The 27,816-nt window shown below is 38.7% G+C and overlaps 1 protein-coding gene across 1 annotated transcript in view; it reads left to right on the plus strand.

Moving 5' to 3' along the window:
• ANO2 (anoctamin 2) overlaps nt 1–27,816 on the plus strand; it is a 204,411-nt gene that overhangs the window by 79,149 nt on the left and 97,446 nt on the right. Inside the window, exons 11-14 of the mRNA XM_048046752.2 lie at nt 1,558–1,692; nt 4,906–5,066; nt 8,867–8,949; nt 26,571–26,654. Coding sequence (XP_047902709.2) covers nt 1,558–1,692; nt 4,906–5,066; nt 8,867–8,949; nt 26,571–26,654 — 463 coding nt within the window. The remainder of the gene's footprint in view (nt 1–1,557; nt 1,693–4,905; nt 5,067–8,866; nt 8,950–26,570; nt 26,655–27,816) is intronic.

Consider the following 27,816-nt stretch of genomic DNA (forward strand, 5'->3'; position numbering starts at 1 on the left):
ATGCCCACTTTCCTGTGTGAGAGCCTAGGAATGTGAAGTTATCTGTAGCTGTGATGGTGTGAAAACAGCAGCAGGAACTGTAGTTATGGAAAAAAAAAATGTTACAACCATTAGTTCTTTCATATGAGCTGGAAATTTGACTGTAGAGGCTTCTAACATTGCCCCATGGCTTTCTGCATTGGTTTCAGTGCTCCCACTGTCTCTCCTATGGTAGGAGCAGGCTAGCCCTAAGAGTTAGTTTCTGGAACACAAAATTTCAGCTTCGCCTATGCCACTGAATGGACTTGAGCTCAGCTCCACAAACGTGACTTTTTGTTATTAATTTCTTTCAGAATAGAGTCATTTTTTTGCTCCCCGTTACCAGAAATCCCAGGCCTGTAAAAATTTAATTTTAACCATTTTCTGTTAGGAATAATTTAAATCAGGAGTGCTAAGTCTGGGTAAAATTTTCTTAGTGTAAGTGAAGTCATAGTCAATCTCAAAATGGGGTTATGCCCAGCCTTTCAGAGGAGTCTTTCTTTTATTAGACATGTTATCTTAAGATTATTTTTATTCTTTCTACCACCACCTAGTGAATGTATGCCTTATCGGTTTAAATGCAATTACGTGGCCTGAGTGCTCTATGTGTAACTGTCTTATGTCCAGCAGTCTTCTGTCTTATTCTCTGGCTTGTGATATGTTTCAAACTGTGTTATATTTTATCTAAATTTAGTCTCATTTTAATGATTTTTATTTTTTCTTTGTGAGTTCTTGAGCTCTCTGAAGTTTTTGGTATTTTCTAATGTTTGGAATCACTCCTAACAGTACTTTGGAGTGATCAATGAGTTTCATCTATGTTTAGTTTACTTCTTTCAGTGTGATTCATGAAGATGTTGGGCTGAGTACTAACACATATTTATCAACATCTGCAATGAACTGCTCTTCAGAGCAGAAACTGTTTTTTCAAACCAGCTGTACAGTCTGTTCATTTGTCAAAAATATTTATTCTTTCTAAAAAGCCAGCACTAAGTATGCAAGTAAACCTTCCTGCTTTAACAGAAATTCAAGATTATTCATCTGTAAAGATATTAGAGGATGTTGTCAGTATGTTCACATTGATCTCTTTTCCATGTCTCTCAGCAATTGAATCCAGGAGGACTTATGGAAGCAAAGAATGATGGCTTATCTGAATAAGTTTTAAAGAACTAAATCCTTTCTAACATTTTCTGTTAAACATTTGGGTGAAACACTGTTACTTTTGATGGAAGCAAGGGATATTTAACTGAATTCAGTTCAGAGATATAAAAGGTGCGGTCTTTCCTGAGCAGCTCTAGAGTAAGTATTGTAATGATACAGGACTATCTTTAACTTCTCAGAAGAGAGTGCCTCAAATTGCTCGAATCACCCACTTCGTTTGGTGGTACTGACTTCAAGATTCTCGGGGTTTTCATCCACATCTTTGACAATTACTATTTAACTTTCAGGAATTTTTAAGAAACTGTAAAATGCACTTGAGAATGATACCCTTGACATATGTTATTTATTTATTTATTTATTTATTCCCCTCTTCTTTTTCAGGAAGTATTTTGGAGAAAAGATAGGACTTTATTTTGCATGGCTGGGCTTATACACAGAATTCCTCATTCCATCTTCAGTAGTTGGGATTTTTGTATTTCTTTATGGATGTATAACCATAGAGAGTGACATTCCTAGGTAAGCACTGAGATCAATATTTTGTTACTTGAGAATTATAAGACTGCCTTCTGGTCATAATCCTTGGTGAGAATAATTGCTTTTAATATGTCTGAAGAGCAGTGATGCAGTATTAACAACCTGTTGAAAATACACATCTGCATTCATCATCATCATCTGCATTAATTAAATGAGATATTCAAAAGACAAACATTTATTTGGCTGTTCAGTATTGCAGCTTTCCATACTGAAATGGAACTGTTCAGTAAGTCTACAGAATTATTGTAAAAAGGCCTGAGTTCTGGCATGGGAATTGGACAACCTGCATGTTCCTTTTTATGCCCTCCAATTGCCTTTTGTGAATGCACATATCTACACGCTCACCTGGAAAGACATAGTTTAGAACTCACTGAAGTTAACGCAAATAACATATCTAGTACTCTTAGACTACTTTGTTCATCTTAGTAAAATCATGTCATTGCACAAGTGACATTAATATTATTCAGCACATTTAGCATATTTGATATCCACAGGATTCATTTTGGCGATTATAAAAAATGTTATGCACTGAGTGTCCTTAGGATGTTTTACTAATTATACTACATGACAAAACTCACTCTACTCTGTTCTGGTCCAGCCTCACCTGGAATACTGTGTGCAGTTTTGAGCACTACAATGTAAGAAGGACATTAAACTGTTAGGGAGTGTCCAAAGAGGACCAACAAAGATGGTGAAGGGTCTAGAGGGCAAAACATATGAGGAGCTGCTGAGGTCCCTTGGTTTGTTCAGCCTAGAGCAGAGCAGCCTGAGGGGAGGCCTCATGGCGGCCTGCAGCTTCCTCACAAGGGGAGCGGAGGGGCAGGCACTGAGCTCTGCAGTCTGGGGACAGCGACAGGACCTGAGGGAACGGCATGGAGCTGGGACAGGGGAGGGTCAGGCTGGGTGTTAGGAAAAGGTCCTTCACCGAGAGGGTGGTCGAGCACTGGAACAGGCTCCCCAGGGATATGGTCATGGCACCAAGTCTGCCGGAGTTGAAGAAGCATTTGGACAACACTATGATTTTGGTTTGATTTTCAGGTAGTCCTATGTGGAGCCAGGAGCTGGACTTGATCCTTTTGGGTCCCTTCCAATCCAGGATATTTTGTGATTCTATGAAAACTGTCAATTTGACCCAGTAAAGTCTGCTTCTTAGCGAAAAAAAGGACACTTCTGTACTGTCTGGGAGTGACCTCTGCTAGAGACGGGGTACTGACTTAGCGGAACTGCTGGTCACATTCATTGTGGCAGTTCTGGCATTCTCTCAAATTGGCGACTTTTAAAGCAGATCGCTCAACAGTAGAACATTATTGCTAAGTAAAAGATGAATGACAACACAGAGGAGTTAACATTTGTTTTCATAGCTTGGTCTGAATGAATTATGATGAGCTGTGCTTGTCTGTAGAAAAGCTTGTGCTAACATTTAAACTGAAATGAGATTTATGGAAAGATGTATCTGCAGCACCCTCTACTGCTTTTCAAAATAGAAGAGATCATTAACTGTATGATAGCTGGAAACAGCTGTGTGCATTTCAAATGATATTAAACATTGATATTACAGTTTAAATAGCTCTTTTTCATTTGAAGTCATAGAAAAAATGCTATTTCATGGCAGCCAATATAGAAACAACTATAATCACAACATACGTGTTATCAATGAAGCAATGTTGCAAATTTTTCCTTAGATCACAGTCTTGCCAAGGATAATTGAGCTTAACACAGGTCAGTTCACCTGAGACCATGCAGCTATGAAGGTCTTTCATGTATAAACCTTATGAAAAAAATGAAAACATACTCAGGAGTGCCAAGTGGGATTTGGTTTGTTAAAGAGATAATGATAATGATTTTTAAAAGCTTTTTAGATACCGAGTAAATACATAGCAAATAAGACTAGGAATTAAAATAATGACTTTAAAGAAAAGATTTTAAAATCTGTAAGAAAGTCTCTTATCTCATGTTTTCTAGAGGATAAATGCATTAAATGCATAAATGCTGTAAAGTGAGGAGGGAGAGGAAATACTGCTTAGCATCTGAAAGTGTAAGGCAGTAAGATTTACAGTTTTCACAAGATTTATTGCTTTTCATTTGCCTTTTTTTTTTTATTAATAATATGAAAATTAGGTTAGCACTCTGTCCTAGAAAGATGAGGAGTTATTCAGTCAAAGAATACCAGAATACCACATCTGCACTCAGCAGTGGAGGAAATTTTAGAACCTTGAAATGTAAAAAGATCTCATTTTCTAAACCCACTATGTATACACACACAGTATCTGAATACCCGTAGAATATATCAATTTGTGTGCCTAAAATAACTAACTGCTCATGCCTGAAGAACTTACGTCAAAACCTTGTGGCAGGTGGTGGTATACACCAGAATTTGTGTTAAGCCCTATCGTGGGTAAACAGCCATTGCTTTAAAAATACCTCATACAACATAATGCAAAGTAGAGGTGAATCTCAAAGCAAATGTGAGATATACCACTTTTGCTAAGAATGAGACTCTTGGATGGTGTCTTTTAAATTCAATGTGTGTAAGTCAGTTTCTATTAAAACTTAGCATACCTTCCTTGCAACGGTGTTGCAGATTTAATCTGTCTATGACACAGAACAATTAACATGCCTGGGTGCTGGATCTGGCTTTTATGCAGAGTTACTTGGCCAGTTGCAATGCACAAAGCATTATGTATTTCACATGAATTCTTGTGCCGTCATATTAAAAATGTGTGCTTCGTCAAGGGCATAGCAGATTTCATCCTGTAGGATTTCCTTTACAGCCACTTCAGAATTCTTTTTCATGAATTTTAATCTGATCTGTACCAAATCCTGTAACTGAATGTAGAAATGGCAAATTCCACTTCGATTGTGTTTTAATTATCTTCTTTTAGTGTGGTTAACCTCAATCTTTAGTGATGCTGTCTTCACAAATTCACGAATACAGTGTAGATTGATTGATTAAATTGATTGCTGTTTTGCATTACTTTTCTGTTGGTAAGGTGCCTATGGGTATTTTAATGTTCCAGCACTTGGCAATGTTCCTCAAAGAGACACATAGCTGATAGGCTTCTTTTCCCTGTAACTGCAAGCCATATGTGTTGCAGATAGCTTTTAACAGCTATGAGTTGCTGCTTGATAGCAGTACTGTACACTCCCTTTTCTGAGTAGTAATACTTTAAGAACTCATGTACTTACCATTCACAGTAAAGAAATGTGTGACCAACGTAATGCCTTCACCATGTGCCCTCTGTGTGACAAGTTCTGTGATTACTGGAATCTCAGCTCTGCATGTGCTACAGCTCGAGCTAGCCACTTATTTGACAACCCTGCCACAGTCTTCTTCTCCATCTTCATGGCTCTCTGGGGTGAGTATGTCTTTCCAAAGTTTGATTTTTGGACTGTTGGCAGAAATGAAAGCTGTGATGAGCAGTAGTAAAATGTAGTAGCCCTACATATAAGAGTGTTAATAGACTGAATGTGATGCATATGGCTTTATGAATTTGGCAAACCTCAGAGGGCCAGTGAGGGACTCTCTGTGCTGAGACTGCAGAAAGCAATATTACAAGGCTTTCTGCTGTCAACAGAAAGCTTTGGAATAAGTAGAGAGCAGTTGGGTAATCCAGGGAAGAAAACTGTCCTTTCTCCCTCTACTTCCTTGTTTAATATCACTTCTAATCTTGTCATGTTTTCCCTCATTTCCTTGAACTGGGAAGTTCTTTTAACCCCTTCTGCATTTGGGGGCTGGAATTTGTTTGGGGTTTGGTATGGTGCAGGCAGCTGAAAGCACAGTCTGTTTTACAACTTCCATGTGGTGCAACTTAGTCACTTAAATTAATCAAAACTTTACATGATTCTGAAAACAATGGGACTTTTTTTTAAATTTATTTTTTAATTAATATTATAATGTTTTAAGGTATTCCATTTAGACAAGCTTGGTTTTCTTTAATAGCAAGGATACCCTGCCTGAATGAGGATCTCAAAACACTTCATAAACACTAGTGAACACATTTTAGCATTGTTCTTACTGTTTCTGACCTCACCTCAGCCCTGAAAATGTTCTTACATGTCTCATAGCTGGTGCTATGTCCTCATTCACTCTAGATGTTGTTTATTGTGAAAGTTACAGGAGTGATTGCTACTGTAAAATTATTTTTGATTTCCGTGTTCATTGCTAACAAATGGAAATTTTCATTCTTAATATGAAATCAAATAAGTATATTATTGTACTATAGACATTTCTCAGCAATTTGGTATACACTGCAATCCTGTTTAAATTTCACAGCTTGTTTTAGAAAAGACTGACAGGTTGGTGTTGGGTATGGATAGCATAGTTATTTTTAGGAATTTGCATACAGAACGAATCATGTAAAGAATAAGTTTTTGTTTACCACTTCCTGAAAATTATTCAGCAATTATTTTGACTCAGTGAAAAGGCAAAAAATGATGAATTCACAGACTCTCTCAATGTCTTATTTTCCTACTTCAGATTGCTACTAATTGCGGAGTAGATTGGCAAATAAAGGGCCACACTTTACCTGCTGTCATGCAGCTTGTGATGCACTGATTTGTCCAAGTTTCAGCGTAGCTGTTTGGGAATATTGTGTACACAATTCATTTATACTTTCATAACTGAATAGCATGTTCCCAACACCAAATCTTTACTGTAAACTTGCATCCATACCAATAATTATTTTCATGCAGCCTCATCCAAAACAATTATACTTAGGTGTCAACAATACAATGTGCAAAGCAAAATTGATGTATCCTTGATATTGTTGATATATCCTTGCACTAAGATTAGTAGAATCTGAAGAAATAGAAAGGAACAAAAACATCCATATACATTGCTTGTTTATTTATTTTTAGTGTTTTTTTTTTATTATTATTTTATTTTTTATTTTTAGAAAGCATTTAAGAATACTAAAATTATTTCTGAGCTGTAGTCTCCTAAAAACAGGCTTTCACACAGATTTGAAAAGTCTGTTTTAGGGACCATGATAACTGAGCTTGCCAGCACAAGAAAATATAGCCATCATATGTGAAGAACAGCAAAGTGAAATAATGAAATAGTATCCTTTACTAACTTTGTCCAGCTTGCCTATTAAGTATTAGATTACATCTAAATTTGCTTCCTTAGTGTAGTGGTTATACCTAGATCTTATTCTGATGAATGGCATCTCATTCACACACCTAATCAACTTGTTTCACATTATCTTGAATAAATGTTGTTTGCATACTTTTTTGTCGGACATAGTACAGTGATGTGGAAATTGGCATGTCTTATGACTTACAACTGTATAGTTAAAAGAGCAAAGTACGGTAATTTGAGCTGGCTTCATTTCATGATGATGCTGGGCACAAGAAATCTTTCATCCCTCTTGCTTTCTCCCATTCTGTGAAAACAGATGACTTACTACGGTCAGTTCGTTGAGAGGAATCATGCTTTTTCTACCTGATCTTGAAACCTCATAAATTATCTCTGTGATTCCAGCAATTCTATTAGCAAATGAACATATTCACAAAATACAGAGTCATGCCTAGATAACTGTGCTTACTTTCATCGGTGTTCTGGGATGCTGAATTTCCTCTGTCAGATGTGTTTATGAGAAGGACAGTTGAATGTAATGTGGCTGTTTTTCTGCTGGTATAAGTCAGTGCAAATTTTCTGATTTCAGAAGTGCTATTACACTGTGTACTGGTTATGTATCTAGCCAAATTATTTTTTACAGAGCTAAAAATTGAAATGTCTTTTTGAGAAATTGGAATAAATCAAATGAGTAATAGCACTCTATAAAATAACCAAATGTTTTTGTATTTAGGATATCTTAAAACCCTTGAATTTTCAAAACATTCTAAATACAGCTTTTGAATGTTATCTCTTCTGTAAGGAAGGAGCAGAGGTAGCAACCTAATTGCTGAATGTCTGGATTTACTTTCAGTGTACTGCCAGTCCATGTTTAAATGGTATTTATTTCTTAAATGATGGGGAGATACCAGTGCAGAAAATATTTGCTCACAGTTAACTGTGGGAATAGATGCTCTCTAGTAAGAGGCAAGTTGTCTTAATAACACTATAACTCTTCCCAGTGTTATCATGTAGCTTACATCAAGTGTAGATGCAGTTGAAGGAAGCTGGATCTGATTCTTCACTGTTCTGTGTCTTTTCGAGTTATCTACAATATATTCAAAGTGATGAAAATATGTCTGTGATCAAACAACCATTTTCACAATCCCATCTGCACCAACTGAAAAGGTGAAATGAAGCATAAGAAAATAAAAAACAGTGCTCACAGTTGTTTATTGGTATATCTTTTATTGATATATATACATATATTATTTAGTATATACTGGTATAAGATTGGAATAGTTTTCTGAAAACAGGTGTCCACAAGTCAAGAGTAAGAAGAGTTATTTCTAATAAATCCAGATGTCCATAAACCATGAGGTGCTAGGCAAAGAGCTATCTAGAGGAAACAGCAATTATGAGAGGAAGGTCAGGAGACTGTAAATACAAGACAACAGTACAACATCCGTTCATTCATATTAATGTAAAATAAAAAGAAGGAGACAGAACTGCTGGCCAATCCCTTAGGGCAAAATCACTGTGTTTTTTGCAGGGCAAAACCATTCAACTGTCCCTCTATAACATATTTCAAAATAATATTATGTTCTACAAATTTCAAGAGCAGGCTACACCTACTTTCTTCACATTTCCAACTGATTAGAAACACTAAAACAGGCAAATCTCTTTGGCTAATTAAAGTGTTAAGTACTAATATTTAGACCTAGATTTTGTTTCATTGTATGATTTGTAATCATGAATTATAGAATGACTCATGGTAAATTAAGAGAGACAACATTTTTGGGGTGGATATCAGCAGATTAGGGTTCAGTTCCAGTCCCTGCCAAGAACTTTCCAGTGGTTTGGGGCAATCTGTTTTGCCTCTTTTCGTATTTTATTTGTAAAAAGACAGTAATTACTGTTTCCATGCTCTTCCTATGTTCTTTCTTTAGAATTGGGTCAGGGGCTGTTTCTTAGCACTTCTTTATAAAGAACCTAGCATAAAAGGATTCAAATAGCTGATGGTGCTTACAAGTAACACAAACATTCACATTAGTCCATTGGATTTATAATTTATTTTATTTATTTTTATTTTTTTTAAAGCTACTATGTTCCTTGAACAGTGGAAGCGTTTACAGATGAGACTGAGTTACTTCTGGGATCTAACTGGACTGGAGGAAGAAGAAGTAAGTTTCTTCTCCCTGTGCTAATTTACTGTATAAATTATTCTAAATCTGAAGATATGCACTGATAATTATATTTCTCATGTTTGTTCTCCTGTCTGATGCAATTCATAGCTTTTTTTGTTTGTTTGTTTGTTTGTTTTTTAAGACCATAACTGATACAGTTTTGAGTACCAATGTATCCTTTTGGAAATCATTACACATATCCCAGCACTCTAATTTTACCATTTAGTAATGAAAAGAGTTATAAGATGCCAGCAAGTCATTCTTTGCTGAAAATGCCTATATGCCAGTGTACAGAATGGGATAATTAAATGATGTTAATACCTCAAAGAGAATGTAGAGTGTGAATAAATGAGAACAAAACTAAGACAAAGTCATGAACCTCATGCTGTAGCACGATGATGATGTTATTCCACTTTTGTCTATTCCTCAGATGATAATTATTGGATAAAATTAAAAAATAACACAAACCAGACAGTAGACCCCAGTATTCTTCTTCTTCCATCACTGTCCCAAAATGCAGCTTTAGCATTGTCTTTAACATAATGGGGACCTCCAAAGTATTCCTTCACTTGATTAAGTAACTACCACGTGCCTTATTTTGCATTTGGTCTCAACTTTTTCACTACTGTCTATTCACTGATGAAGTGGATAATGCTCATAGTATAAACCAGTACTCACAGTTTTTAAGGTGTGATAAAACTGAGTACATCAACACAACAAAATTTGCTGCTTGCCCTGTGTGGAATGTAATACTGCTAGCTCAGAGAATGGCAAGATTGTACTGATTACAGTATAAACTGAGAAGAAGGAGAACAATTTTTTTTTTTTTTTTCAGTTCTGCAGTATGCTTGATGAACACTGCAGATTTTAGTACATTTCAAGTTAATAATTTGCAGTACAAAATCCTAAGATTTTGCTCAGTATTTGCACAATGGATCTACAGATTTGTGAGGTCCTGTGATGAAGAGCTCTGAAGTGTTAAAGGTTTGTGTACAGGAACTATGGGATCAACAAGAATCCTTTGTTTATGATAAGTGAGGGAGTGCCAGACACATCTCAGCACAAGCTGAAGAATTAGGAATGTAGAATCATAAAAATAAGGCTGGAATGGACCTTGAGGGACCTTCCCTTGTGCATGGTAGGATCAACTCTACTTAAGTCATTATGAAAAGATATTTGTCTAATTTGTTCTTAAAGAAAGCCATCAGTGAAGGTTTCACTTCCTCCCTAGACAATCTATTCTAATACTACTGATTGAAATTCTATTCATACTGCTAATAAGCTTTTCCTAATGTCTAACAACCCTCCTTGCTAAATGTTCATTTTCTCTTGTTCTTTCATTCAGAGATAAAGGGAGGAGACTACCCAATCTGTTTTTCAGCAAAATTCAACTTACTATCATATTTCTCCATCCACTCTACTTTTTTAGATGAACTGGTCTCTCTGGTTTTTCTGTCTTTTTTTCTTAAAACATATATTCTAGATGTATTTTTGTTGTTCTGTCCCTTCTGGACACTCTGTCTGATCTAGCTCTTTTGTGAAAAGTAATGCTCAAAATGTATATCACTTGAACTGACATCATACTTAAACTAAAAGTCCTGCATAATATCATCTTGCCACCTCTTGGTACTTCAGTAGGTTTTATCAGGTTTTGTTCACCCTTTATCTGGTAGACTCATGAAAATGTGCATAAATTTGCCCATAAGACAGATATTGGCATTGTGTTTCATCAGTGTGATAATCACTTCAGGTAGTGAAGCCTTTACAGTTGCTGAATATCATGGTGGAAAATGGAAAATTGTCTCTGATCAGTTTAGGCTAGAGGGAAGTAGCAGTGGAACACTTAAGATCACTTAACAGAGCAAAAAAGTTGAAGAGCTGATAAGTACATCATGAAAATTATATTGAAATAGATATGTTCAGTGTAAATTTGTGGACTCTTGATTACAAAAAAATCAGTAAAATTACTTTCTCTAAATACACTGGGCCAAGTCTTTTATTCAAAAGAGTCACGCAAAAGATTAATTTAGTGCAGTTATTTGTAAATATCTTGGCAACAGCAGTCTGAGAAAGCAGACTCCCTAAGGCTTGGAAGCATATTTGCAGCTGGCAGCTGTACAGGCTTAGAGGATTTGTGTTGTTTCTGTATCTCAAATCCACAGAAATAATAGGTAGCATTGGGTACTAGACTGTAAAATAGATAATTGGCCTGAAAAGTAATTAAATGACTGATAACTAAGTAGGAGAGGGAAAGAAAAGAAATAAACAAACAAAAAGACTAGAACAAAACAGAAAAAGCCTTGGAAATATCATGAAGAAGTGCTCAGCGTGTCACACCATAGATGCGTGTTTGTGTAAGCCAATCAAGCAGGTTCTGCATTTATTTTTTTTCAGTTTGTGTAATAAGGGATATAGCCGTCAATGAAGCAGGAAAATAGCAGGGAAATCTCTTTTACTTGTGAAAGAAAGGGTGAAGAAATACTGAAGAACTCTAATTAATGGTGTAGGGAGTTAAAACTACTGGCCTCCCATGAATCTTCAGAAACTGTATTTCTAGAACCCAGTATGTTCCTGTTTTAGGTGGAACAGATTTTACCTTATTTTACCAACAGTCACATGTAAAACCAGAATGGAAAGGCAATTATAATAGATGAAATCTTAGAATCTGGAGCAGAGCTTGGAATAATAAATGTCAGACAACAAAGTCCACACTAACTGAAATGCCAATGACTGAAGGCCTTATTGTTGTTCAAATAGTCATGATATTACACTGTTTCAGTACAGGGAGGAACTTAGGTGTCTGTTTTTGTTAGAAAAATATCTGATAAATTACAGTTTTAAGTTTAAATCCTGTGTTCTGTCAAATGCTAGCTCTCTTTTTGTGAACTCCAATTTCCTCTTTTTGCTCTTTGATGAATTTTAAAAAGTTTTTATTGAACCCTTATGAAAAACTTTAAGATACGCTGTGGATTATCACTGAGTCAAGTTAAGGTAATAAGGAAGGTAGATTAGGTAAAAGAATTAAGTAGCAAGTAGTCTTGCTGACATTAAGTATGTTTTCTTCTTGTTACTAGATCGTGGGTTAACTCGATCTTCTCTAATAAATTTTCATAGTTTTTGATGACCCGATTGATTTGATGTTTTCGGCTTGTCTTCCACCTTGCAAATTATAGGGGCAAACTCCTTTTTCTGAAGTTCTAATACTGTCTAGTAAAACAGGCAGTATGAGGCACTTTTGTTTGCTTAAAAGGGAAGTGAAACACAGACTCTAATAAAATAGCTGTGTGTTCACAACATTGCCCCCCTGGGAAAAATGGTAAGTGATAGTAAGGTGGAAATGTGTAGCTACAATATTTTGTATTGTCTCAGATCTCTCCTTTCATCCTCACTACTTCTCAAGTTTCTTGTACCAGTGAGACCTATGTTTTGGGTTACTTTCTGCAGATGTATTATCTCACATTTTTCTTATTCCTATTCTGATTTTCATGTTAGGCCCATGTTTCCAAGTATTTTTGGTCTCTTTATATTATTTTCTTTTCTTGGGATTTGTCACTCCTCCCAGTGAATCCTCTGCCATCTTCATTAAATTGCTGTTAACACTGATTATTTAATGATGCTAAGATAATCACACCAGCCCTGATCTTCTGGACAAGTTCCTTCAACATTAGATTTAATAGTGTTATGTTTAGAAGGCTGAGAGTTTTATTAGAACAGTTTGGGAAGGAATGTTGAAAAACGGATGTTATCCCTCAGGACTGAGGGGAAAGTATTTAGTACCAGCTGTTGCACCACTGAAAAATTACGTATGAAGACACACTTTAAACATCTTTTAATTTGTAAGCTAGAAGAAACAAAGCAGGTGATATCTCCTTTGCTTGCCAAGAAGTTGGTAAAGATATATGATTATATTTTTTTAATTCCAAGACTGTTGATCCGTAGAAGTGTCACAGTATGCTGGAACTCTAGTTCATTTTCCTCTTTTGTTTCTCTTCTAACAGACATATTAGCATGTTCTCATTTCCTTTATTCCTTTTCTGTTTTAATGAATTCCTGTGTTCTTTCCAGAACTGTCTTGTCTAGAACCCTCAAAGCTCTTTGCTTTTATATAGGTAGACTTGATTCCTCAGGATGTTATGATGGGCCAATCAAAGGCTGGGTCACTGAGGGTGGCATACGTTCTTTTCTCCTGTGGTCTCCTGAGTTCAGAGAGGAGGGTAACATGTCCACCTTTCCCTGTGTAAGTGCAGAGGTAGGCAGTTGCTTGGAGTAGGAACCTGTGGAGCAGCATCTGGAATGGGGTTGGAAGACCTACAGTCATTGTTGATCAGGGCATGGTCATAAGATATGTAATAGGAAATAAGAACTACTGCTAGAGGAAAGGGGTGACAGGCAGGAAAATCCTACTTTCCAATAGTTCTCTGTCTTGACCTACTGCATCCTGTATCTTTATCCAGCACTGTACCTGCCTTTAGTAACAGGGACCATTTCTATGCCTTTCCTTCCTCTTCTCTTTCACAATGACACAGAAGATCAATGTGGGTTATTAGGGTTTGTCAGCAATCTGCTTCTTGTAGAGCAGGCAAGCATTAGAGGAAGGTGGCTTTGTGGAAGGATGTGGAATGAGGGTAGTGGATCTTGTACTGCAAGGGAATGTGTGTTCTGAGAGAGATGGATCTGAGGAGGTGAAGAGTGGACCTTCTCCACTCTCAGAGTCTCACAAGTTCTTCCTGCAATTGTCAGGTCTCCCAAAGCCAGTTCTCCCTTTCCCCATTTTATCCTCATGCAATGGTGTCTCTCAGACACCATTGTTTATTTTTCTCAGTCCCGTTGTTCCTCCCCTTTGTCCTGCTCTGTTGCACCTGATGATCAGTTTTCCTGTGTGCTGAAGATGCCTTGGGCTGATACAGTGTTAGATAAATTAGCCACAGTGGCAGCTTGCAAGATTAATCTGCTTTTGGGGTTAACAGGGTGATTAGAGTCCGGTCCTGTCTGAAATGGATGCTCCAGCAAAATCAGCACCACATTGTTTTTTTTTTTGTTTTGTTTTGTTTTGTTTTGTTTTGTTTTTCTTGGAAAAGTACTTTTTAGATGTAAGGGAATGAGCTTTTTTGCTTTAAACTTAAAATGTATTTTAAGTTTTAAGTTTACTCTAATCCTTGTGTAAGAGTGGAGGCTTCAATTTTTTTAACCCCAGCTGCATATGTAGATTATGTGGAAATGTATGAAGAAACTCTTGTTTCAGTGAACTAGAAAAATGTCATAGTCATGCCTAAATGTCATTTATTCTTTTGTAAAGCCTTCTGTTGCTAGATTATTGTTATTTTTTCTATGATTTTCCTATGAAAAGTCATTGACACAGAAAGAATAATCCAAAAAAAAATAAGATGGAAGGAAAGTGACTCTCAATCTGCACCAAGTACTAAACCCCATGAAAGTTATTCCTGAAAGTGTGCTTGAACTTCGGAAAGGCTATAAAAATTGAAGAATAATACTTTGTGATGATGTTTAATGACAGCCAAAATTGCCAATTTCTTATGTGTTTAAAATGAATGCAGAGTTTCAGAACTCATAATATTTTGAATGACAGAATTGATTTCTATTACTTAGTTTTGCTTTAGGCTTTTTTATTTTGTTGTTTCCCTCATTTTCACATGCATATGGGCACTTGTGAGTAGTGCAATGTCATTGCAAACTCATGCCTATAAAAACTTTCATACAATGCACCTTTACCAAATATGCAGTTATGTGGTATGAGACTTCTTTTGTTAATAAAATGTTGAATAATCTTGCTTTATTCATTACTTTCAAAAACATATAGTGTGTCTATAATTAATATTTAGGAAACATATACACTTTTTCTAAACCTGTGTTTTGACTTTAAATCAGTAAAACAGCACTGGATTTTTAGATCTCACTTTCCTGCTTCCATTCTACTCTGCAGTGTAGAAGGGTTTTGACATTTTTGTGTGTAGGTTCCTGTGAAATACTTGTGATTTGTACCTAGTCCATTAACAATTCCTTACACAATAATGGAATTCTCACTAATTTAGATTGTATTCTTACCACAACATTTTCAAATATGTGTGCATTAAGGTAGATGTCTTGAAATGAGATTTTCAAAGCTGTCTGACAACTAGTCCAATTCCATCAGGCCTTCCATAGAAGGAGGGGGACCAGTTTCATTCTACATAAAAGAAAAATACATGCAAAATATAAATTCAGGTGCCTGAACTGTGTGGCCTAAATTCTAGATGAAAATCAAATATCTTCCTCTCCCTTCAGCTGGAGATGTGATTCTCTCTTTTCTAAAATTCTTCTTCCTCTTCCTTTTTTTTTTTTTTTTTTGGCTTCTTTTTCTGAGATGACTAGGATGGATTTATGGATTTATTTACCTCAGTTAAGAAAACCAAAAGGCTAGGTTCTGTTTTTCTTTGTTTTCTTTGTCTTTACTATTGTTATTATTATTTTATTACCCATGTTACTTTCTGCAGTCATTTTTTGGAAGATCTAAACTCATGGCATGAAACTGCCTAAAATGCCTCAATAGTCCACTGCTATCAGTAAGTAGAAATGGCATCCTCACTTTCATGTCTCTAATTTTGCTGTCTCACCTGTGACCTGAATCTGTGACTGACTACAGCTGTAGAAAAGTAATTCCAGAAATAAAGTAGAAAGTGTTTGTGGAACAGTTAATTGCTTATGTTTTCAAAAGAGTATAATAAGGACATTGGGCAGGGGGAGGGAAGAATATGTGAGTTAGGTTCACATTTTAGCAATGATGATACATTAAAGCAACTCATCTGTATCAAGCAACTTCTACAGGTTGCAGTTGCCTATCAGCATAAGCTAAATTTACTGCACGCAACTATCATGTTGCACCCTATAGTGCAGTCTTGTTCTTCCTCCAAGATTCATGCTGGTGTTCAGGTAATTGTGTGGTGATGAAAGTTAGCTACAGGTGTGTGGGGAAGAAGTATTTAACTTAATCATAACTATAGCTTGTTGACTATAAATCCAACATTTATGTTTGCTTCAAATAAGTTGTTCTCATGAATATTCCTGGCTGTTAATCCAGTCATTAAGGTATTTATGGAAAATAAACACAAGAGGTACTAGTAAAGTTGAAAAAAAAATAATAAAGATTGAAAAAATGGTCAAAGACAGATTTCTAGTTCAGATCCTGGGAGAATAACTCATTGACAGCAGCCCTGCAGAGAGAGACTGGTGGATTCTGGTGGACGAAAGGCTTGACATGAGCCAGCAGTGTGCACTTGCAGCCCAGAAGACCAACGGCTTCCTGGGCTACATCAAAAGAGGCATGACCAGCCCATTGAGGGAAGTGGTTGTCCCCCTCTGCTCTGCCCTTGTGAGGCCCCACTTGCAGTACTGCGTCCAGGTTTGAGGCCCCCAGCACAAGAAAGATGTGGACCTGTTAGAGTGAGTCCAGAGGAGGGCTGCAAAGAGTATCGAGGGGCTGGAGCACCTCTCCTAAGAAGAAAGGCTTAGAGAGCTGGGGCTCTTCAGCCTGGAGAAGAGAAGGCTCTGGGGAGACCTCAGTGTGGCCTTTCAGTATTTAAAGGGGTCTTATAAAAAAGATGGAGTGGAACTGTTTACTCAGGTAGGTAATGATAGGACAAGGAGGAATAGTCTTAAACTAAAAGAGGATGGACTTAGATTAGACATCAGGACAAAATTCTTCACTGTAAGGGTAGTGAGGCACTGGAACAGGTTTCCCAGAGAAGCTGTGGAGGTCCCATCCCTGGAGGTGCTCAAGGCCAGGTTGGATGGGGCCTTGGCCAACCTGATCTAGTGGGTGGCATCTCTGCCTATGGCAGAGGGGTTGGAACAATATGATCTTTAAGGTTCCTTCCAACCCAAGCCATTCTATCATTCTATGATTCTATGATTAGCTATGGTATCTGTATTTCTTCACATTAGGTATGAGCCAATGCTTTAATCTGGATCATGGTTCAACCTGAAAAGTTCACAAAGGTTTGGAGTTGCAGTGGTTAGAGAGAAATGGTGAGGTTGGTCACTTTCTAGAACCATTTGATTCTGGATATTTTAAAGCTTTTGTTAGCATCAGTCTAATGTGTATGATTTAGGTTATTTTAGAAATAGTTCCTTATATTCTCTGTAGAGTCATATTGCTTTTATCTCATAAATCGAGTTGCCTGTAAGTCATGGGTTCCAGGTGCACAGAGGATGAAAGAAAGTATACTCCAGGGAAATGAAAATTCCACAAACATCATAATTGGCCAGTGCTGAGAAAATACTGCTTTGTAAACAAGAACCTAGTCTGATATTACCTGGAGCAGAGTTTCAGGTGTGGCAGAAAAACTGGGCTATGTATGAGGCATTCTTATTAATATGGAACAGACTGATAGAAACTCAGATATCTGGCATGTTAAAAATGTTCTTTCTTCATATACACTTGCCTGCCTCTGGTAAGGGCAAGACAGTGATGGTAATGACATTTGCACTAGTCCATTAGCTTATTATGTTGTAAGTTTGGTTTAGCTTTCAACTTTGACAACTGGTTGCCCATGCAATCATAGATCTAAAATCTATGACCTCTGACCAGTTGTAATAGGATGAATCTACAAAATGTTTGCCTCTTTCATGAATGACCTTCTGTTTCAACCTTCAGAGTATCACAGTATCACAGATTTCTAGGTTGGAAGAGACCTCAAGATCATCGAGTCCAACCTCCGACCTAACACTAAGTACTCCACTGAACCATATCGCTAAGCTCTACATCTAAACGTCTTTTAAAGACCTCCAGGGATGGTGACTCCACCACCTCCCTGGGCAGCCCGTTCCAATGCTTAATAACCCTTTCGGTAAAGAAGTACTTCCTAACATCCAACCTAAAACTCCCCTGGCGCAACTTTCGCCCATTCCCCCTCGTCCTGTCACCAGGCACGTAGGAGAACAGACCAACCCCCACCTCTTTACAGCCTCCTTTAAGGTAACTGTAGAGAGCGATAAGGTCGCCCCTGAGCCTCCTCTTCTCCAGACTGAACAAGCCCAGCTCCCTCAGCCGCTCCTCGTAAGACTTGTTCTCCAGACCCCTCACCAGCTTGGTTGCCCTTCTCTGGACTCGCTCGAGCACGTCCATGTCCTTCCTGTAGCGAGGGGCCCAAAACTGAACACAGTACTCGAGGTGCGGCCTCACCAGAGCTGAGTACAGGGGCACAATCACTTCCCTAGACCTGCTGGCCACACTGCTTCTTATGCAGGCCAGGATGCTGTTGGCCTTCTTGGCCACCTGGGCACACTGCTGGCTCATATTCAGCCGACTATCAACCAGTACTCCCAGGTCCCTCTCGGCCAGGCAGCTTTCCAGCCACTCATCTCCCAGCCTGTAGCTCTGCTTGGGGTTGTTGCGCCCCAGGTGCAGGACCCGGCACTTGGCCTTGTTGAACTTCATACAGTTGACCTCAGCCCATCGCTCCAGCCTATCCAGATCCTCCTGCAGAGCCTTCCTACCCTCGAGCAGATCGACACACGCACTTAGCTTGGTGTCATCTGCAAACTTACTGAGGGTGCACTGGACGCCCTCATCCAGATCATCGATAAAGATATTAAAGAGGACCGGCCCCAGTACCGAGCCCTGGGGGACACCACTAGTGACCGGCCTCCAACCAGATTTGACTCCATTCACCACAACTCTCTGGGCCCGGCTATCCAGCCAGTTTCTAACCCAGCGAAGCGTACGCCAGTCCAAGCCCCGAGCAGCCAGTTTCTTGAGGAGAATGTTGTGGGGAACTGTGTCAAAAGCCTTACTGAGGTCAAGGTAAACCACATCCACAGCCTTTCCCTCATCCACCAAGCGCGTCACTTGGTCATAGAAGGAGATCAGGTTCGTCAAGCAGGACCTGCCTTTCATAAACCCATGCTGACTGGGCCTGATCGCCTGCTTGCCCTGCAAGTGCCGCGTGATGACCCTCAAGATAATCTGCTCCATGAGCTTTCCTGGCACTGAGGTCAAACTGACAGGCCTATAGTTCCCCGGGTCTGCCCTGCGGCCCTTCTTATAGATGGGCGTCACATTGGCTAGCCGCCAGTCAACTGGGACCTCCCCCGATAGCCAGGACTGCCGATAAATGATGGAAAGCGGCTTGGCCAGCTCCTCCGCCAGTTCTTTCAGTACCCTCGGGTGCATCCCATCCGGCCCCATCGACTTGCGCACATCCAAGCTCCGTAGCAGGTCGCCAACCATTTCCTCATGGATAGCGAAGGCCACATCCTGCTCCCCATCCCCTTCCACCAGCTCAAGGCACTGGGTATCCAGAGAACAGCCGGTACTGCCGCTAAAGACTGAGGCAAAGGCGGCATTAAGCACCTCAGCCTTTTCCTCATCCTTAGTAACTAGGTTTCCCCTCGCATCCAGTAAAGGATGGAGATTCTCCTTAGTCCTCCGTTTCGCGTTGATATATTTGTAAAAGGATTTTTTGTTGTCTTTAACGGCAGTAGCCAGGTTGAGCTCCAGATGAGCTTTGGCCTTTCTAATTTTCTCCCTGCACAGCCTCGCTACATCCTTGTAGTCCTCCTCAGTGGCCTGCCCTTTTTTCCAAAGATTATAAACCCTCTTTTTTCTGCTAAGCACAAGCCGCAACTCTCTGTTGAGCCAGGCCGGTCTTCCACGCCGGCTCGTCTTTGGACACGTGGGGACGGACTGCTCCTGTGTCATCACGATTTCCTTCTTGAGGAGCGCCCAGCCTTCCTGGACTCCTCTGCCCTTCAGAACTGCCTCCCAAGGGACTCGGCCAACCAGCGTCCTGAGCAGCTCAAAGTCAGCCCTCCGGAAGTCCAATACAGCAGTTTTACTCGTCCCCTTCCTGGCCTCGCCAAGAATAGAGAACTCTACCATTTCGTGGTCACTCTGCCCAAGACAGTTTCCGACCACCACATCTCCCACCAGTCCTTCTCTGTTTGTGAAGAGAAGGTCTAGCAGGGCACCACCCCTGGTAGGTTCACTGACCAGCTGCGTCAGGAAGCTATCTCCCACGCTCTCCAGAAACCTCCTAGACTGCTTTCTCTGTGCCGTGTTGTGTTTCCAGGATATGTCCGGGAAGTTGAAGTCCCCCACGAGGACAAGCGCCGACGATTTTGCAACTTCTGTCAGTTGCCTATAAAACTCCTCATCCGTCTCCTCATCCTGGTTCGGCGGTCTATAACAGACCCCGACCAGGAAGCTAGCCTTGCCGGCCTTCCCGCGGATCCTAACCCACAGGGATTCAACCTTATCATTCCCAGCCTGGAGTTCCACAACATCAAAAGATTCTCTAATGTAGAGAGCCACGCCACCACCCCCTCTGTGCTGCCTGTCCCTCCTGAAGAGCCGATAGCCAGGCATTGCAGCACTCCAGTCGTGGGAGCGGTCCCACCACGTCTCCATGATGGCAACCAAGTCATAGCCTGAACCTTGTCCTTAAATATCTTGGGATCACTGTGTAATGTGCCTTGGACCAATGACAAGTTCAAGGCCCAGTGTCTCATGAATTTGATTTTGCTTAGAAGAAAAATACCTTGTCCTAGTTGGAGGTAACCATTGGTTTCTAACCCTGCTAATTTGTAGGATATTTAATCCTTGTAGGATTTAATCCTTGTAGGATATTTAATCCTTAGACCATAATGTTATGATTACTGAAACAGCTATTTTATATCAATTTTAAAGGACTTTACACTGTTTATTGTATTGCTCTTTGCAAGAGCTACAAATCTGTAATCCATCCAAAGTGCACTCAGTGTTAAATAATGACAGAGAAAAATTTCCATAAACATGCTCCCCTAAAGAGTGCCTCTACAGCCAAGTATTCACACTGTTACACATTATTAGACAAGAAAAGAAAACAGTAACCCAAGGGAGAAACAATCTAATCTGTAAGAACATTTCTCTGGAGAAGGGCTTTTATGCTTACATATTTGCTAAAAGAATAGGGTCCTAGTCCATGACTACAACTACTTGATACTACTGTAGGTCAAGTAAAAACAATAAACATAACAGTAGTATGCACGGTCATTTTAAAATTTCTAAGATCTGGTATTTTTTTTTTAAAGTTAGATCTATACAATAAACACGAAATTGTTCCACTGACACGTTGGGTGATGCCCCAATTTAATAGGCTAATGTCCAGCTTTACAGAATTTTTTTTCTTCACTATTGTCAGCAATATTTGTCTCAGTGGTGACTTCTTAAGCCATAGAATAAATGATTTAAAGCAACTGTTTCAATACTGTTCAAGGGGCATCTGGCTTCACACTTAAAATTCTGGTTACAAATATAGGAGTATTTAAATAGGTCGGATTTGAATCAAAATGAATAATGAACAAAAATAGTGATGTTATTTCCAGTTGCAGTTTCACACACAGTGTGATATCTTGATATTGCAATGGCAGCATTTTGTTGTTCGGTTCTAGCTTAAGGGCACTTAAAAATCTCGGTACATTTCAAAATTTAGTTTTGCAAGTAATCCTCCAAAGTACTACTGGTGCTGCTTTACAGGAGCAATCAAAAGCATTCTATCTATTTATCTACCTATCTGTCTATAAGGCAATATATATTTCTATAATATGTTTTAAGGGTTCTTTTTTTTTTGGCTACTTCAGTTTTGTGTTACTTTTAAACACCTTTGATAGCTGAGTTCCTATGTGCTTGTGCTGTGTCTTTTATTTTTTAACATCTTCAAAATTACAATAACGTTAGATGACTTATTCAAGCATGTTTTTTTTTTTTTTTTGTATCTTTTTTATATAAATGAATTTGAGCTAATAATCTGGTCTAAAAAGACTGCAAGCATCTACCAGTGATACATTCACACAAGCTGAGATATAAAAGTACTTTTCCTTGGATGAACATCCCATTACTAAATTAGTCTAAATGTTTTTTTGGTCTAAAAGATAATCTCTTCCTCAGACTTCCCCTCACCTCCCCACTGTGTCATCATCGTAAGAAATAGTTGTTTTTTTATTTTTAACCCTTTATTTGTAATAATTAACCCTCTTGCAATAGAGAATGGCTGGGCTCCCTGTTCTATTCACTTCAAGTTTTCATCTTGATTTTGGGGCAGCATCTGTGTTATTTCAGTTCTCATTTGTGAATACCTTCCTTCCTCTCGGTGTGCACTGCTTTGCTGTTCTGCTTGCATTCAGCATATTAGGACAAGGCTGTTGAAAGAGTTCTCAGTGCTTCTTTGACCTTCCTTAAGGTGTAAAACCAAAACAGTATGTTGGCTTATTTTTTTTATTTTTTATTTTATTTTTTTTTTTGGTGACAACTCCTTTGGCCTGTTAATCTGGGATAGTTTCAGATTTTTAGTTAGGAATCCATACATGTTTGTCATGTACACTTCGTAAAATTCAATTATCATTTTCTTCCTAAATCAAAGAGAACTTAAAGAGAGATACATTCTTTGTAAATATTCGTATTGTATTGGATCATTACGTACATATCCTTAATTTGCAATGTATAGTGGATACACATCTTGTGTATTTGATATCCAAATCCTGGATACCATTCTCAGGAAAAATTCTCAATGACATGAGAATTATTTGAGTAAAATTTTCATGATTTGGCTCTTTGTTTTCAGGATGGAAATTATCGTTTTCTACTCTGAGCACTCATTTGGCCTCAACGTACCTTGGCTTAACTGGTTTTTCAATAAGTGTCTGGCAGCTGTACTGGCACACTTCCAGCATCATGGGAATCATATTTATCCCTACATGGACATTTGGCCTTCTTCAAGTCATCACAACTATTTCTAGCTAATTGTCCTGACTGTAGAACTCTTCCCATTTTCAGGCAAAGAATTGATTCTGAATCACTTACAGAAAAGAGTGGAACTGTTCTTTTGCATCCATGTATATATGAACACAATCAAGATCAAGTATCTCTAAAACTATATTATAAAGTATTATTTCATGCAATATACTCATAAAAAGAATGTATAGGCACATTTATTCCAGGATGTAATGTGGTCTGTTCAGTCAAGAGTAAGATGACTTCACAGATTCAGTGAAGAAAGATAAACTAATTTTCCAATCCTGATGTAGGTGTGTGAAATGCAGTTAAAAGGACATTGAAAAGTATTACTAGGAAACTTAAACAAAAGTTGAACAGAACAGTCACTTAAAGCAAAACTGACAACAACAACAGAAAGTTATAAAGTTATGTTATAATATTTCACTTGTCTTGGGATTTTCTCACCCTATTTCCTTTCAAGACAATCTTCAGAATTTGCTCTGGCCTCTGACAGCTGCCCCTGGTGTCCCAAAATGCTTTGCTTAACAGAGAATAAGAAAAAAGGAAGAAAGTCAGTTGAACTTCATATGTGCTCCTATAGTGAGATTAGATCACCTTAGCTTCTTTTAGTTTCATTCGTCTAATCTTTCTTCTTTTGTCATGCTGTCTCCTTGCATGTAGCCCATACATGCCTGATGCCTTCACTGTTTCTTCATTTAAGCCTGAAGATGTTTCTTCCATGTGACCTCTAAACCCTAACTAAGGAAATGTAGTACAAATTGATCCAAATCAACAAGCTAGTCTAAACTTTCAAAACTTCAGGATAGAAGTAAGAAGAATTGACAACAGCATTTTTAAACACTTATTTTTGTATGTCCTTTCCCCATCCTGTCTGCCAACATTTTTTGCTGTTAATCACATTCAATAATGTCACAGATTACCGGTGTCTCATTATTTCTTGGAGTTCCACATGCACCCAAAACAGTTTGTGAGTAATAACAACAGTGACCCTGATGACAAGTAGTGCTATAGTGATTCCTGAACTACATTCATTATGGTAGTGATTTTTATGTGAGGCATAAGTAATGCAAAAGGATTCCAATGCAAAGTGAGAGATACGCTCTTTGAAAGAGAAATCTTCTGAATGTAGATTGAATAAATTGATAGCCTTACCTGCTTTCTTCTAGGATATATTTATTAATCTGAATAGTACATGAAATTTAAAGTGTAAAACAAGCTATCATGCTAGCATTTTCTTTAGATAAGTTTGGTATATCATCATAATGCTAGAGTTTCAGAGGCATATCAGTACTTGAACTTTAGAGAAAAAGTTCACACAAGCCTACCACATTAGTACCAGATTCTCAGGGAGCAGTAGAAAGCAAGTATCATTCATGAGACTGCCTTTGAGACAAACATGCATATTACATCTTCACAGAGTTCAAAAAAGGTATGGAAATGTTAATTTAAGACTGTTGTTTGAATGTCAGTGTGTTCACGTACCTGCTTAACATGTCAGGGACTTCATATGAACAGGATAAGAAACATTGAATCACAACGTCTATGAATTAGGATGCAACAGAGAATTCTCAAGATGGTAGTGAAGATGTTGCATACAGGAGAAAATGAACAGCACATATATCCCCCAAGATGACTGCTGAAGTTGGAGGCAATCCCTGTTCTATTGCCCATCAGGATTAATTTTTTTAAGTGTTTTTAGATTGTTTTTGTTTTTAGATTGCTTTCAGATTTATGAAAAACTGTAAATAAACAGATTTTGTGCCTAGGCTGACAGACATACATACTAACTATAGTAAGAGCAGTTGGCATGGCCAATGGTACTTATCTGAAATGCATGAGTGGGTTACTCTTATGCTCATAAGGGGACAGAGGAATGTAAGTTGTTTTAGTCTTATACACTGGCATTCTGAAGAAAGCTCTGAGCAGTGAGTATTTTTCCCATGACATCTCTGAAATCATTCACCACATCTTCAACTTTTCTCACTTACAGTTTTAGCTTACAGCCCAAACTTTTAACACTTAGATACAATTAGATGACTATTTTTAGCTAGTTTCTGTGACATGGAACAGATACAACTGACAAGGACTGTTCAGATGTGGCTATTTGCCCGAGACAGCCCAAGAGATGTGAGTTTGCTGCAGTTCCATGCCCTCAACTCCATCCTGTATTGAAGCTAAGCATGTGTTCTCAGTAGGCACATGCACACAGAGCACATATGTGCAGCATGTGTATATGTACATACATGCCTGGCCACATAGATCACACAGGCACACAGAGCAGACATGTAAACACAGACAACACAGTGGCCTCATCCTGCTCATCCCTCTAGATGAGTAGGATGGAGGTCTGCCAGTGAGAATGTATATATATACACATGCATACATACGTGCATATACATATATTCAATGTGGATTCCCTCAGTAACAGGGCTCAGACACATGGCCTCTCCAGTTTCTGGCACTCAGATAGAATCTCAGACTAATAGAATGGTTCATGTTGGAAGGGACCTTAAATATCACCTAATTCCAACCCCCCTGCTGTGGGCAGGGATGCCACCCACTAGATCAGGTTGGCCAAGGCTCCAGCCAGCCTGGCCTCCAGGGATGGCGAATCCACAACTTCTCTGGGCAACCTGTTCCAGTGCCTCACCACACTCATAGGAAAGAATTCCTTCCCAATATCTAATCTAAATCTACCTACTATTTCAGTTTAAAACCATTTAAAACTCCTTGTCCTATCACTCCAGTCCCTGACAGAGTCCCTCTCCAGTTTTCATGTAGGGCCCCCTTTAGGTACTGGAAGGCCATGATGAAGTCTCCCCAGAGCCTTCTTTTCTTCAGACTGAACAACACGAACTCCTTCAGCCTGTCTTCATAGAAGAGGTGCTCCAGCCCATTGATCATCTTTGTGGTTCTCCTATGGACTTGTTCTAATAGGTCCATATCATCTTGTGATGGGGGCCCCAGAGTTGAACACAGTACTCCAGGTGTGGTCTCACAAGAGCAGAGTAGAGGGGGACAATTTCAGTCCTCAGCTTGCTGGCCACACTTCTTTTGATGTAGCTCAGGATATGGTTGGCTTACTGGGCAGCAGTATACAAGCCCATGAAGCTACAGCCTCACCCTGGCTGCTCACTCAAACATATATCCTTTGGACCCCCAGAGTCTCCCTATGTTATTGCCTTTCAAGACACACACACACACACACAGTGGGTCTTGCCACTAAAGACCCTTAGATCCTGTGATATCTCTGGCATCTGGCTTGGAGTTCCCTGGTCCCATGTTCAACTTCAACCATGTTCTCATCCTTAGAGACCCATGCCAGTCTGGGTCCCCAGGCACTTCACCTGATTGTGAGGCACTCTGGCTTGATCTTCACTAGCACCCACATATAATCATAAAATCATCTATGTTTGAAAAGATCTTCAAGATCACCAAGCCCAACACATCTGCACTTGCTCCAGTTGCTGGTGGTAAGATCCCTATGCAGAGCAGAGAGCTATTTCCATGAGACTGGCCATTTTTAACCCATTATCACTCTATTTTTGCACACTAGTTCCTTCCCAAGTGACCTAGATCCCTTTCTTTCCCCACCTTTGATTACTCCACTAAAAAAAAACAAACCCAAAACTTAGTAAGTCCTGTGCAATCCCTCAATGCTCTTCCTCTGAATCCCATAAGATACCCCATATCCCTAGGCAGTGATCCCCCTAGTCCAAAAGGTGCTGTGATATTGACTTATCTGCATGGCTTGAATTGTGAATAAGTAATGAGGACATTTTTTTTCCTTTTTTTTTTTCTTAATCATAATCACAAGTTTTTTTTTTTTTTTTTTTCCTCTACTTTTTAGGAGCATCCCAGACCAGAGTATGAAACCAAATTGCTACAGAAAAAGCTGAAAAATAAAAGCACGACAACGGAAGATCCAAATGAAGTAAGATGCGGCTTATCTTTTCACTTACATTTTGATATATTTTGTTATATTGTGATTATCTTTCTGTCTCTGGCAATTTGCAAAAGAAACTTTATGGTGTTTTTCATCAATCTTGTATGTTGCTTGCTCTGGATCTTATGATATGCAGCCTTGTAGTGCCACTGAAATGTTTCAAGGTCATCATTTTGCTAGCTCTGCAAAGTAAAACATTTTACTTAAATAGTTGAACACTGGTTGAAAAGTGGTTCAGGATCTACTCTGTAGAGTGATGAACAATTAGAAAGGAAAGATGATCAGCACAGGAATTCTTGTAGCAATGAGCTAGAATTTCAGTCCTTTGTGGACAATAAAGAAAACAACTTTTGTTGTAGTGATTTCATTGGCATAATTAACACTGGCATCTTTTGTCATGTTGCAGTCACACAGTTGTGCAGTTTTGATAGCATTTCCATTATAAATTGGGGAGAATTAGATTAGAGATTAGGAGGAAATTCTTCACTCAGCGGGTGGTGAGGCACTGGAACAGGTTGCCCACAGAAGTTGTGGATGCCCCATCCCTGGAGGTGTTCAAGAGCAGGTTAGATGAGGCCCTGAGCAACCTGATCTAGTGGGTGGCATCCCTGCCTATGGCAGGGGGCGTTGGAACTGGATGATCTATGTGGCCCCTTCCAATTTGAGCCATTCTATGATTCTATGATAAATTGATTGAATAATAATTGGTATATTGTTTTTAGATTGAAGTACATTTAGGATTTCTCTGCTTATTTCAAACCTAAGTACAAACACTTTTTTTTTCCTTTTTTTTTCTTTTTTTTTTTTTTTCCCAATGTCTTCTTGTAAAATGCTGCTTTAGTTCTATTACATAAACACTCATAAGCACTTCAGTTTTCAGGTTTGGTACAACAAATTTAGCCTCACAATATATGAAATAACTATCCCTTTCTTCTGCTGCTCACCATCAAGACTGTGATGTGTTTCCAGTGAAGTATTTATCTCAGTAAGACTTCTTTTCACTTAATGGACCAACCAAACTCTACAGAAGACAATAGAAAGATTATTAATTACTTTAAAGGGCTTTGGATGTGACCCAATATGAGCAGAGACTCTGACACAGCAGAATGACTCCACTGTATGAGCTCTCTGACACAGGAGAGGTCTTCCC

Source organism: Anser cygnoides, chromosome 1 (assembly GCF_040182565.1).
Source record: "Anser cygnoides isolate HZ-2024a breed goose chromosome 1, Taihu_goose_T2T_genome, whole genome shotgun sequence".
In the NCBI taxonomy this organism is placed as follows: Eukaryota; Metazoa; Chordata; class Aves; order Anseriformes; family Anatidae; genus Anser; species Anser cygnoides.